Below are 13171 nucleotides of genomic sequence, written 5' to 3'. Positions count from 1 at the left end.
ATCTGTTTCACTGTCATTTGGGTAATGCAGCAAAGGCGAAAACTTCTGTTGATGATATAGTAACATTTTACTTTTTCAATGTATGGCCAGAGTAGTTAAATCCTTTTCTTTTCCACTCACATTTTTGAAAGGTAAGAAGCTAGCTGGTTCGAAAACGAACATAGGACATTTACACACGCAAATAGTTAATATGTTATTTATTCAAATGTATCGGTTACTATAGTCGTGGTTACGAGGAATATCCCTGACGACCTATCGAAGGGGCTACATGATTTATGAAAATATATATATATATATATATATATATATATATATATATATATATATATATATATATATATATATATATATATATACATACATATATATATATATATATATATATATATATATATATATATATATATATATATATATATATATATATATATATATATATATATATATATATATATATATATATATACTATTTAAATTCAGGCAAGTTTGACCACTAGCATGCTTTTCCTATGGGCGTCTGCAAATGCAAGGGGGCCATTAAAATGCTTTGGGCAGGTAATATGATTTTCTTTCAATCCTTTACAAAGGATATTTAGACATCTGCAAACACAAGTGGTCAGTAAGATCAATACAAGTGTAATACGTTCTGTAACTCTTTTTGAAGCAGTTAAGAACGTTGCTCGTATTAATTCTGCGACTGTAAAAATAGTATATATCTCTATTGATAAACTGTTGGTCCACTGAGTAATTTTCCTCCGACGATGTCAAAAAATAAAGCGTTATTTTAAATTTTCTACTTAACAATAATGTAATAACATAGCCTATTTTACGAGAGACTTTCAGTGAAACAGACACTGGCACGTAATCATAAAGTGGGCTTCCTTTAATGTATAATTTAAAAATTTCAGTTCGATTGCAAGTTTATTCATTAAGCTTTTCACATCTTGGTTGATCTAGTGATGTGTATTCTATTGTCTGTGCCTGATTATTTTCTTTTCCCACTTTGGATATAAACTGAAATGTTAATATGCATTATTTTCTGTACTAACATTGAAACTTCAAACAAAAACAACGCTAAGTGGATCAGACCATTTGAGACAGTATATTGCCGAGAGATAACAAGCTATATAAACGCCCTTTTAAGGTAGAACGCCCCGGGGACAGACATTCAGACTCTCAAACTTTTACAATTCTCTACTGATATACCACATGTGGGGGTTCATTTTAAAGCTCTTGGTGAAAGAAAACTATTTTACGGCTTATTTTTTCGAAATTCGAAATTTTTTATTTTTTCTCCATAGAGTTAACACAGGGTTGGCGGCCATTTTGAATTTCAAATATCGAGAAATCACAAGTTATTCGTCTCTCTAGTACCAAAGTTTTCATGGTGACCCCTTATTTTTATTCTTGCTTTAGTAAGAGAAAGGTAGAAAGTTTCACTGAGGAAAGTTTGAGCAAAAGTTTAAGTCTTTCAATTTCGAAGTGCATGTTACCTTAAGGTAATCGGTGCCTGGAAATTAAAGTGCAAAAACGTTTATTCAAATTCGCTCCAATGAAACTTCCAGCCTTCCTTTTTCACGATCAAGACTATAAGTGGCCGCCGTGCAAAAATTTTGCAGTTATTCAAACAAATTACACAAAACACTGGAAAATAAAAATAGCCCCAATCTTATGCTGTGTATTGGAAAACTAGAACGTCGAATTTAAACAAAAAGAAGCTTATTTATTCCAGAAGTTCCAAAATGTGCCCGGATGGTACACAAAAATATTCCTAAAGTCAGAGACTCCGAATTTATGTCCCCGAGGCGTCTTTATCCCCTACAAATGCCAAAAAATTTGGATAAAAACGGGAGACCATAAATACAGAAAGTGTTAACGCAGTGAATAAAGAAGGCAATAAACACAGGAAAATCCAACAAAATAGATAACAAGGGATACAGCTATAAAAAGCAGCAAAGTCAAACAAAGTTTAAAATAAAAGCTACAAACACAGCAAATCCAACATGTGGATTTTGAAGCCTGTAAAAAGATGGCTAAAATTCGAAAATGAACATTGCTTGCAAAAATCACCTTCGTCCAACCCAGTGTGCTTTCAGAATAGTGCAAGGGCAAATCCCACAGGTTTTGTTTGGCGCGCACATCAGTTGGCAAACTCATCAAGGTTAAGCACGTTTGCCTGCCAACACCAAACAGTCCACGTGATGATGCTATGAAGTCATAATCCACACCTTTAGTGCAATTTCAAATCGAATATCTGACACAAGTTTATGCAGAAAGATGAACTTACATAAAAAAGTGAATGTAATGAACTCCCATACACAGTATGCCTACCGAAGGATGAAAGGAACAAGCGATCCAGAGAGCCCAAAACTGAACAAAGTTGGCTTGGCGCGTACATTGACGCGCTCGCAAGGCCATGCATGTTTTTAGGCGAACTTCAACAGTCGACGTGGTGACCCCGACACAACCAATGAAACCTGAATAGAACGATTCTTGACAGAAAACTTTGTCAGAAACACTTGGTCAAACATGACTACTAAAGAAACACTGTCAAGACTGTCAAAACGTTAACAGTGGTACGGAAGAAACTTCTGGTGACGACTGACGTCCACCTACATGTACAGCAATAGCAAAACATGCCCAGCTGCATATATTCACTAAATGCACGAAAAGGCGGCCCACATGTAAGTGGAGGAACCGAAATTGTTGAAGAGGTTTCAGTACGCTATTCGCCCCCGACGAATGAATGAGTGCCCCCAAGATCAAACACGAAAGCGGTGAATAATGAGCTACTACCGTTGCGTTGCTAAGCTCAGATGAGATCGAGCTGCAGATATGGCAGTCTTGCTGGGGCAAAAGAGGACCAGCCTACACGATGATCTCTTGACCCACGCCACAGGTGACACTGTATGAACGTTTGCAGGAGATAAAATTCCTTACTTTTGTAACTTCTTTTACTTGGAATCCAGTAGCTCATTCGTGAAAACTACAACTAACGACTGTCGTGAAATGTTCTGCACGTCACGGGGGAAATATCGGTACTTTATTAATGTCGAGCAACCTGGCCGGGGTCTAAGTATCTGAGATAGCCTGTGTAAATAATTGTGGCCCCGAGGACACCAAAGTTCGACTACATGTCACATTTGCGCAGATGGCACAATACGAGACGACTCGCTCGTGTTGGAAGTCGTAGCCTTCAAAATAGCTTCCTTGATGTATCTCTTCTACGAACAACTTCCCGTAGAATCTAGTAGTCAAACTTGCTTTAACTTAATTCTGGAACACGATTGGAACTAATTTAGGAGAATTGGATCTCTATATCTTTCAAATTTCACAAGTGTTTGGTGCCATATAGCTGAATTTTGCGATATTGCAAATCACTCATAAAACAAGTGCATTGCTTAAAGAGAAAAACAGATAAGCTTACATTTGCAGATTAAACCGATGTTAGTTCACTATAATTATCCCAAATTAGTTCCAATCGTGTTGCTGAGTTAAAAATTTGCCAGAGACCAAATACATAATTGAGCATGAAGGACATTTCAAACGCAACTAGACTTTTATTTGTCGACGTGATTGGCCTATGGCCGATACAATTCGCCACGAACAGACCCATTATCCATTTAAGACTGTATTATTTGGAAAGTCCAATGATATAATGTTACCAGCAGCACAATTTAGAACAATCTGTCATATGATAGAACAGATTTTAGGTCCTATTGGATCGAATTCGAAGATATTTTTTGAGGTTATATGCCACTTCATTCTAGTCAACACAAGCAGTGTAAACAAAATTTTGAAGATAAAATTTGGAACCAAAACAGATAAGGACCATGATCTGATACTCAATACATTACTACCAAAAGGGTTAGGGTAGGAAAATACTGTCAACTCTCGTACAATGCTCTGATTAACAATTTAAGGTCAAACTGATGATGTTGCGATTAGTAACTTTTAATCGCCTTGACAGTTCCAGATTTTGACCGAATCAAGTTGTCAATATAAGTTGTGAAAATGGGCTTCTGCTTGTCGGATGATTTTAACCAGAGCAAGAGTCTTAACTCAGTGATAGGAGTATTAGTTTTGAATTCAGTATCGTTGAAACCATCGATACCAGCTGAATTGAATTTCGTAATTGTGAAGAAGCACGCATGTATAAAATTATTCTCGTCGCCAAACAAATATGCGGAAATTGACTACGCTCGAATTAGGTGACATCATGCCTACATCATGTTCCTCGTACGGTCTAATTAAACATAGCCAAACTATGACTGTAGTCTATTTGTAGAGACGTTCATTTCCGCATTTTTGAAACGAGCCGGACTGTAGTCACAGCATGTCAACCATTTCTTGTGCATTTCACCTAGCACACAATACCTAACGATTTTTAAAGAGTAAATTTAGGTAATGCCAGCCAAAGGCAAAGTTTTTTCTTTCGGTTAAAATTTCCATATCATAATTTACACTATTTTTTTGATGAAGTTAAAATTTATGTGGTCACAATGTAAATTTTAGCATTACAGAAACAAATTAGTTACACTTTACAAATGACTTGATATTCAAATTGGTCACTCTGCCATCCTGTCAGTCTTACTGGGAGATATTAAATTTCCAATTTTCAGAGAAACTAGATGGTTAAAAGTCCATTTACCCTACAAGTTTAAAAATGAGCCAACACTAGAAGTAGATCAGAGTATTGGAAAAAAGTTTAGTGGTTTCAATATCTGAGCCGAGTCGTGATCTGTGTCTTCAAGTAAAATTACTTTAGTTAAACATCAGTACTCCATGAAACCATCATATTTTGACACCATCATCTTTCTGTCATCTTTTGCTTTCCCAGTTACAAACTAGCGGCTTTTCAATATGTAATGTCAATTCAAATTTTATTATTGACAAATGAATTCTTATTAATGATCACATAATTCGGTCGGATCACACAAACAAAGCTCAACTTCAAAAGTTTACAAGTACGCCTTTAGACACATTTGTGGAAGGAGAACATGATAGTACTTTATGAGATTAAGAAAAAATAATTTTGGATAGTACATCGAAGTTACATTTCATTAAAATGTAATTTATCTTCCGAAGCCCTTTTCAAGCTGTCAACATCCGTATAGTGATGAGTTAAGGACGCCTGTATGAATCAAACGATGACGCTCCTTTAACAACTTGAAATAGTCCACAAAAGTGATGTCCCAGGTGATGTTTTTTTCACGAACGACCAAACTATTTCAGAACACCTAATAATCTTCATGTATGATCACCCCTGGATTCGGGCTGTTCTGACGGAGAAGTGGCAAAAGGTCAAATGCGTACTGATAAGATGATATGTGCTTCTATCAGACATTTGACCGGGAAACAAAATGCTCTATCAATAACGTTTGTCATATTCTGTAATCAGTATATGGTGTACACATATGGCTAAAGCCGAGTTCTGTTTTAAAATGCTGCTGTTCGTCTGCTGTCTGTTATTTCGGTTCTCTACTGAAGCAGGTAAGACAAAAGACCCATCCTAATATATCTAATGTAAATTTGTAAATGAGTAGCAGTGAGATATATACATTAGTCCTTTGAAAGTCAACTTCTAGTAAAATGACGCTTACTGTATAGTATGTAAATGTGTAGCTGTGTTAGCACACGGTCCACAGTGCGGGCGGTCTAATTTGTCAATTCAGTCGTACGCGCCTCGAATGAAAGATACACTTTTGCACAAATTTTCGGTAAAGAATCTTTAAACTATTCCCTTTCAAAAGTAATCAGGGATCAAAATGCAAAATTTGCCATCGGTGAAACATATACATATTATTATATCTACCATCGAGAATAATAAAACTTTGCGCGCTCTAAAAGGTTGTAAAGAAGGCTTGTGCCGTACCGTACACGGTAATAGTTACCGTTTCACGAGATTTTCCGTTCCGATGTGCAGTGCATTTTGCGGTTGGATGTCTGTCAGAATATGTCTCGCGCTCTGTTCATGTAGCTCATATGCTGTCAAGAGGCGGTTCCAAGATAGCGTTCCATACTTGGAATGCACGAAGTCTGTCGATCCGTGCCCTATTTGACGCAAAAGTCAAGAATGTTAGTTACATAATAAAAAGTTATTACGAAAAGGTTTCGCCAGGGTATTTGCAGTCCGACCCACATACCAAAGCAAAACCTCGAGCTACAGCACTGCACCTACCCGGCACATAGCTAGCAAGGCTGCGGACGCTGTCAACATCTGTGACGAAGAGAAGTATCTGACAATACCTTCATCAAATTCCATCTACAACGAACAGATAACTACCGCTATATATTGAAGTTACATGGCTTAGTGAGCTTATTGGCTCTGTCCCAGTATGATGTTAACACGTGTGAAGAGCATAACTTACTTAATGATATTACATTTATGTTTTGATAGACATAAAATAAGGAGAGCACATCTGCAGATACATGGGTGTTCATGGCTGGACAAGCTTCAGACACGTGTAATACCACATACTTTACGGGGAAGATCACGAAACTTGTCGCTAAAAACGTAGAAATGTTCAGAAAACTTAACTTACGGTAACCTAGGTTTTAAAAGTTTACATCCTATAATAACAATTTCATCAGAAAGAAGTCTGTCTCTGAAACTGATTAACATGTATTAGTTAACTATGAATTTAAAATTTATAACTATTAATCTTGTACTTGCTTTTATAATTCTTATACTTTTAGTGTTAAGAATCGTTAATTAATCATATTCTGTAGGGGCTGCGGACTGCGGCGGCGAAATTGTGAGCGAGGGAGAGGGTTCCATTGAATTTAACGGATCCCCAGGACTAGACACAAATGAATGTATATGGACAATATATACCATCGAGCACTCTCGAGTGACAGCAAAATTTGAAGCATGTAACCTAGTAGTTGAGACGAATGGCAACTATAAAGCTAGCTACATACAAATTCGAGATGGAAAGGCGGCTGAGGATCAACTCATGGGAAATTACACTCACTGGGATTGTTCGTCATCGAAATCATCGATATCTATCGGGTATGCTTCGACAAACGTGATGTGGGTTCGTTTGGTTTCCCCTACAATGACTGATGAGCGACTATTCTTTGATCTACTGTTTGACGGTCAGTATTTGTTCGTCTTATTCACAATTTTAGTGATCACAGATGTTTGAGTCGAACTCTCAAATCAATCCTCAATATATTTAGTCAATGCAAAATTAAATGTATTGACAAATGCATCGACAAGGCCGGTTGAAGTATTTTAAAATAGTGCTGATGTAAGTCGCTACTACGTTAGCACATAGACAACAAAAAAATTGTATTCGGAATAAAGCTTTAATTTAGACAGGTCGTTATCCAAATCCATTCTAAAGATAGTAACCGAGAGAAACCCGTCATTGTTTTAGAAAAAACCCATTTGTACATTTTCAGCCTGTGGTGGTGACATTAAAACGAAAGGAGGGACAGTCTCTTCCCCATTTTATCCGGACTCCTATCTGAAAGGCGGAGAATGTACCTGGACAATAGGTACCTACCTAGGAACAGTCTTCTCCTCAAACTTTGACCTCTTCGAGTTGAGATATGCTGAAGATTCGGTACAAGTAGGAAATGACGAAAGTGATGGGGAGCCTGATATGGGGTGGTACACTAACGATAATCCCCCTGGGACAGTTAACAATACCGAAGAAAACACGATGTGGATTAGTCTTAAAGCTCATGACCTTCCAGAAAAGAACGGTACAGAACCCTGTGGGTTTCAGCTCATTTTCGACGGTAAGAGTCCTAGCTTAAAAACATTACTTATCATTCAATCTTTCCTGACTTTGATAATACGTTGCTGTTATGATGGTGTGGATATAATTTCTGCAGAATTTCGCTAATGACTATACTGATTCGTGAATATAGTATTATACCACACATATTTCACAATAAGATTATGGATAGAAATTGGAAAAAATATGTCATGCAAAGATAAATGCAGTTGGGTAAATTCTGTTTTAGCAGAAAAAGACACATCATTAAGTTGAGAGTTATTAAGAATGAGGAAATAAAATTCAGCGAATAGTGAGTTCGAAAGCTAAACGAAGAGAACTGAAAATCGGCACATGCATTTATCATTTTGCAATTACAATTTTCAACTGTGTGGTGTACGTTTCAAGCCCACAACAGGCCTGCTTTAAAGGGACAAATTCAGCCATTTTTCATGAATTTTGTTTTATATGAAATACTACTTATATTGTTTGACATGTTGAAAGATACTGAATGAATGGGTAACCATGCATATATTCGACCCTCATGCCAGAAAATGCCAAGACGGTTTGACCGGTTGACCTCGCTGTTAATGTTATGCAGAAAATTACAATGACAATGCTTGGTCGAATGACGCAGTGCCTTGAGGGTGGGATCGCCAGTGGTATAGGGGGAGGAGTACCTTCCCGATGGTGATAAGTGGTGCGGATTACCGTCGCCTAGGTGACTGGCGTTGCAAATACCTGGACTGAACCCACGCGTGGACTGAACCATTTGGTTTTTTGTGGGTGTCGGTGGTACTTTGACAATAAAAGTAAAGATGCACAGATATTGAGTTTATTGTCTTGTTTATGAGCGGCCAGTATTTCCAACAGCATGAATTACGTGCATTTGCCCTAGAAGAAATAAATAATTTCGAATAAAACATCGCGAATATAACCACATTCCTTAAGCTCGACGTACCCCAAAGAACCATGAAATCACCCGACTTTCGATTGAAGAGATGAGTTTTGCCAAACCGCGTATACAGAAAAAGTGGCAGATGACTTTATTTTTAGAATCATAGACAGTATAGCGAGATGTAAAAAATGTGAAAGAGGCTCCCCACCTAACTATCCTAAATGTTTTTGTGTCGAGTTTGTGTTTGATTCGTTTCGAAAATGTGTTCCTACATTCTTATCCGATTGTGTGTGTTAATAAAAATGTTTGTTTCGCTTTGGATATTTGTAGAGAAGTTTGGATTAGTGTGTACGGTAATGTTTTGTTTGTGTGGGGAAAGCTTATGGCGAGACGCAGCCGGACCTATGTTGTTACAAAAGTTGATAGAGTCGCCCTTTGACGCTTGCGTTTCGAAACCCGGGTGTGGTTTCTCATCAGTCGCGGTGTAGATTCTTTCCTTAGTTTGTGTTTGTGAAAATTTATTTTAATGCATTTTAGTGGTCTTGCTTTTCGATTAGCGAGGCAAGTATATTAATTTTGGTCACGTTGTGAGTCCGTCTGGTGGTTCGGTTTGTTTGTTCTATGTTTTCTGTACTTCGGTAAATTTTGTTTTGACTGGTGTGTCTTTTGATTTTTGCGGAGGTTTGTGAATTTTTAGGCAATAAGTACCACTGGGGGTACGGATTTTATGTTTATTGGATCAAGATACTCACATGTATCCTGGTTGATGTGCTTGTTCTCGTACATTTTGATTCATAGTTCGTTTACTTTGTTTACTGTTTGTTCTGGCTTGTTGTGTATAATACTGAGTGTTGCGTAATTGCCTTTCGCATTCGAGTACGTAATCGTTTGTGTTGACAATGACGAAAACCCGACCCTTGTCGAGGGTTTTTTTTCCCGAAATTTGTCTATTGTTTGCAAGCTGGTTTATCGCGATTCTTTTAGCACGCGACATGTTTTGTTTCCTTGTTGAAAGGGTATCTCTAGAAGTGCGAGTTTAGCAGCTTCAGATAGCTTTCAAGTTTTTGGTTTTTGTTGTTTGTGGAGCCCAATTTGACTTTCTTTGAATTTGTGTTGTTGCGATTGTTTGTGTCTCACGATGTAGCGTAGTAGTCATATTTTACGACTTTATTTGTTCAAATTCTGAGGTGGTTTTATTCTGTTTGGTTTTGTTGGCGTCCGAATTAATTTTAAGGCCTTTGCCTAGTACTATTTTTCGGAGTTTCATAGTTTGAGCGATGATAGGTTGTTGTTGAATTTCATGTTGTTGTCGGCTTTTAGCTGATTTATTTCCACGGCCATTTTTTCTGTTACGTTTATTTTTATGTGTACGATTTTTGTTATTTATTTTAAGTGTTTGTGTGTTCTATGTCATTTTATGTTTTTTTTGGTAGTTCTCTTTTTGGAGTATTTTGTGGCCCCGAAAAGGGCCGCTTGGTATGGTTTTTTTTAGCGCTTGGCGCGTTTGTTTTGGCGATGAGCCTATAGCTTTTTTATGCGTCTTTTCGCCGATTCGATGTGCTTGGTAAGTAGGTGTTTGCCGCCTTCTTGTCACTGTGTGTGCGTACATGGACAGTCTGCATAGCCCTTGAATGTGGTCTCGATTTTGATCAAACTTACAATTTAGGAGTATATATCAAAACTGATAAATGATTTATGTTTTCACATGGGTTCACAAAAAGTTTCGCCCCGGTGTTCATTTTTGGCCCAGGAATTCCATCTACCCACCCTTTACAGAGTAGTAAGCTTATGGGGCAAGTAAACATGGATGCGCCGGTGCGATTCAACGATCAACCTGTATATCGCATCGAAAGTCAACAATTTTATGGCACGGACTATGATTTTATAAGTTTATACACAGTCCCTCGTGGATAGAGAGACTGTGGTTTATATAAAAATTATAAGGCGCGGGGTATTATATATTGACTGAATACTGTAGCTATAGATAGGCTACATTCAGGACGGGCAGCGACGGGCAGTAATTAGTAGGCAAAACAGGTGGTTTTCACCGTGGGCAGAGCTCGGTGCAATGATACTGAACATTAATAGTAAGCCTGTCACCTTGAATGTAATGCTATAGGTGAAACAAGGACTTCAAACGTACGATGGTACAAACAACACCACTAGTGAAACGTACACATAGAAATACACGCGTTCCTACGTTGTGCCCACCCGGGCCACGCGATTAAAATATGACTGATACTGCTGGATAGTGTTAATTGGGTCGGTAAACAGTCAATTAATAGTTTAATTGACTACCTGGGTGATTGGCAGGTCGTGTCCAACGACGCATATGCAAAGCAGGCCAAAAGACAAAAGCCCCCAAAGATATTAACAGCTGGCCAGGGGTCACCATGAATACGCAATGACGCTTCACTACGCAGAAGTCAAGCCCTTCTTAACCGGTCAAACCCTCTTGGCATTTTCCCTAATGCTGGTTTTAGACACGATACATGAAAACATCGCGAAAATGAATTAATGTTCATGATCATTAATTCATTTTCACCATGGTATCATTTAATTTCTCTAAAACCGGGGTCGAACATATGCATGGTCACCCATTTATTCTGTATCTTTCAACATGTCAAACAATATAATTAGTATCTTGCATCAAACAAAATGCATGAAAAATGGCCAATTTTGTCCCTTTAACAAAAAGGAGCGTGATTTGCATTGAGGTTATTTCACACAGAAATGTTGTAATGCTCAACCCGACAAATGCGATACAGGAATATTGACCATCGCTTGAATTATCAAATACGATTACGATGACAAGAACTGTGAAAAATGTAAATTTCTGAGTTTAATTGATCTTTTTCAATTCAATCATCATGTACATTTTATATGCTTGTTTTGTCGTTACAAAAATAATGACCGACACAAAATGTAATTAGCATTAATCATGCAAATAGCAACAGTTTTTCCCGATTTTTTTTTTCACTTACAGTCACTATTTATGTCATATACTCGAACGAGTCGATAAAATTCTTGCATTGATAAATAATTGGTTCATGCAAGTGATCATGATGAAGGTTAGTTAGACATTAAGATTAACATTTTGACATGTAAATTGTCGCGTATACTTTCTTTTAGTCATTGGTGGCAATGGCGGAGATATTTTCGGACAACGAGGTTTCATTCTTTCGCCTGGTAATTCTAAAGGAAGTCAAAATGGTATTTATCCAAATAAAGATGCTGTCTACACATGGGATATTCATTGTCCGAATGAATCCTATGTACTTGGAATGTTCGTCGATTTTTCACTCTACACATTTGACAGAGTCAGAATATTTGACGGCGACGAGAGTGAATCCTTCATCGAGTATCAAGGACGACAGGGTTTAGATGAACAGTTCAATACAACAGGAAACAAAATGGTGGTGCAACTTTTCACTGCCAAGGATTACGCTAAAGGTTTTGGAAGATTTGAACTTAACTTCGAAGGTGTGGTATTTCATTTTTCTTTTTTTAAAGGCAGTTGGGGGATTCTTAGCTGATTAACACTTAGATGTGTAAATCGAAGATTCAGAATACAACTTATAAAAACACATGATGGTAATGATAGTAGTTTCGTAAAATGAGAGACTTAATGAAGCGATTAACGAATATGATCTTTCAGCAAATGCTACAGTCACCAACATGCCTGACTTAACACTAGACGTGCACACTATAGGTTTTTCATTGGTGATTTCCTCAGGCAACTTTAATATTTAACTCTTGATTGTTTTATTGCTTCACTTATATGCTGAAAGTTAGACAGAATTAACATGAAGTTGCTTTCTTCATTAACGAGTATCAGTCCTCGGCAAGGCATACCGAAATTTAACGGACGTCATCTTTGATAGAGCGGACCTTGCCTTCTTTTTTCCAAAACATTTATTTAAAAAAAAAGAAAATAAGAATTCCGCATGACATTTTTCCAAATTTACATATTTCTTGAGTAGGGAAACCAAATTAAATAAATTATCATGATTCTCGCGATACGATGTTCAGCTAAATTAATATTGCATATTGATAATTCTTCACAGCGCGGCTGTTGGCAACAACTGAGATTATTACAGGATGCAGTGGTACTGTAGTTTCTCCATTTTATCCATTACCCTATCCAATGAACGTTCAATATACGACCGAGATATTAACACCGCCTGGCACCATTATGAGTCTGGAATTTACAGAGTTGACGTTGAGGAATGGAGACAACGTGTCTGTCTATGATCAAGATGGACACCTTCTAGCAGGGTACCAATCGGAAAAGGATCTTGAGATGTTGGAAACGTAAAGTAATGCCACGTATGTTATTCTCTATTCGGGTCGCGAAGACAATACTAGGATAGGAGTATACTCCATAGAATTCAAAGGTAAACGTCATATGCGATACTTTATAAAACCATACAAATTTAAGAGTTTTTTTCTTTTTCAGCTAACATAGTTAAGGGGGAAAAGTCGCTCTTGTTGACCTTTTTGTGATGTAAAACATGCATAAAGTCACTCAGTACACAAACTA

The 13171-nt window shown here is 37.3% G+C and overlaps 1 protein-coding gene across 1 annotated transcript; it reads left to right on the top strand.

Moving 5' to 3' along the window:
• Nucleotides 1–5417: 5417 nt before the first annotated feature.
• Nucleotides 5418–12946, top strand: LOC139144448 (scavenger receptor cysteine-rich domain-containing protein DMBT1-like). Its single transcript, XM_070715148.1, has 5 exons — nt 5418–5493; nt 6733–6876; nt 7411–7752; nt 11830–12111; nt 12696–12946. Exons 1-5 carry the CDS (start codon nt 5418–5420, stop codon nt 12944–12946), a joined length of 1095 nt encoding a protein of 364 aa, XP_070571249.1.
• The last annotated feature ends 225 nt before the right edge of the window (nt 12947–13171 follow it).

The sequence above is a fragment of the Ptychodera flava genome, chromosome 11 (assembly GCF_041260155.1).
Source record: "Ptychodera flava strain L36383 chromosome 11, AS_Pfla_20210202, whole genome shotgun sequence".
Classification (NCBI taxonomy): Eukaryota; Metazoa; Hemichordata; class Enteropneusta; family Ptychoderidae; genus Ptychodera; species Ptychodera flava.
This window is presented reverse-complemented; position numbering and strand designations above follow the sequence as displayed.

Excerpts from the sequence above, each read along its gene's own strand:
- LOC139144448 (XM_070715148.1), top strand. The coding sequence starts at position 5,418 with ATGGCTAAAGCCGAGTTCTGTTTTAAAATGCTGCTGTTCGTCTGCTGT. Across the intron at positions 7,753-11,829 it reads GTTTCAGCTCATTTTCGACG|GAAGTCAAAATGGTATTTAT; the intron begins GTAAGAGTCCTA and ends GTAATTCTAAAG. Across the intron at positions 12,112-12,695 it reads ATTTGAACTTAACTTCGAAG|CGCGGCTGTTGGCAACAACT; the intron begins GTGTGGTATTTC and ends AATTCTTCACAG.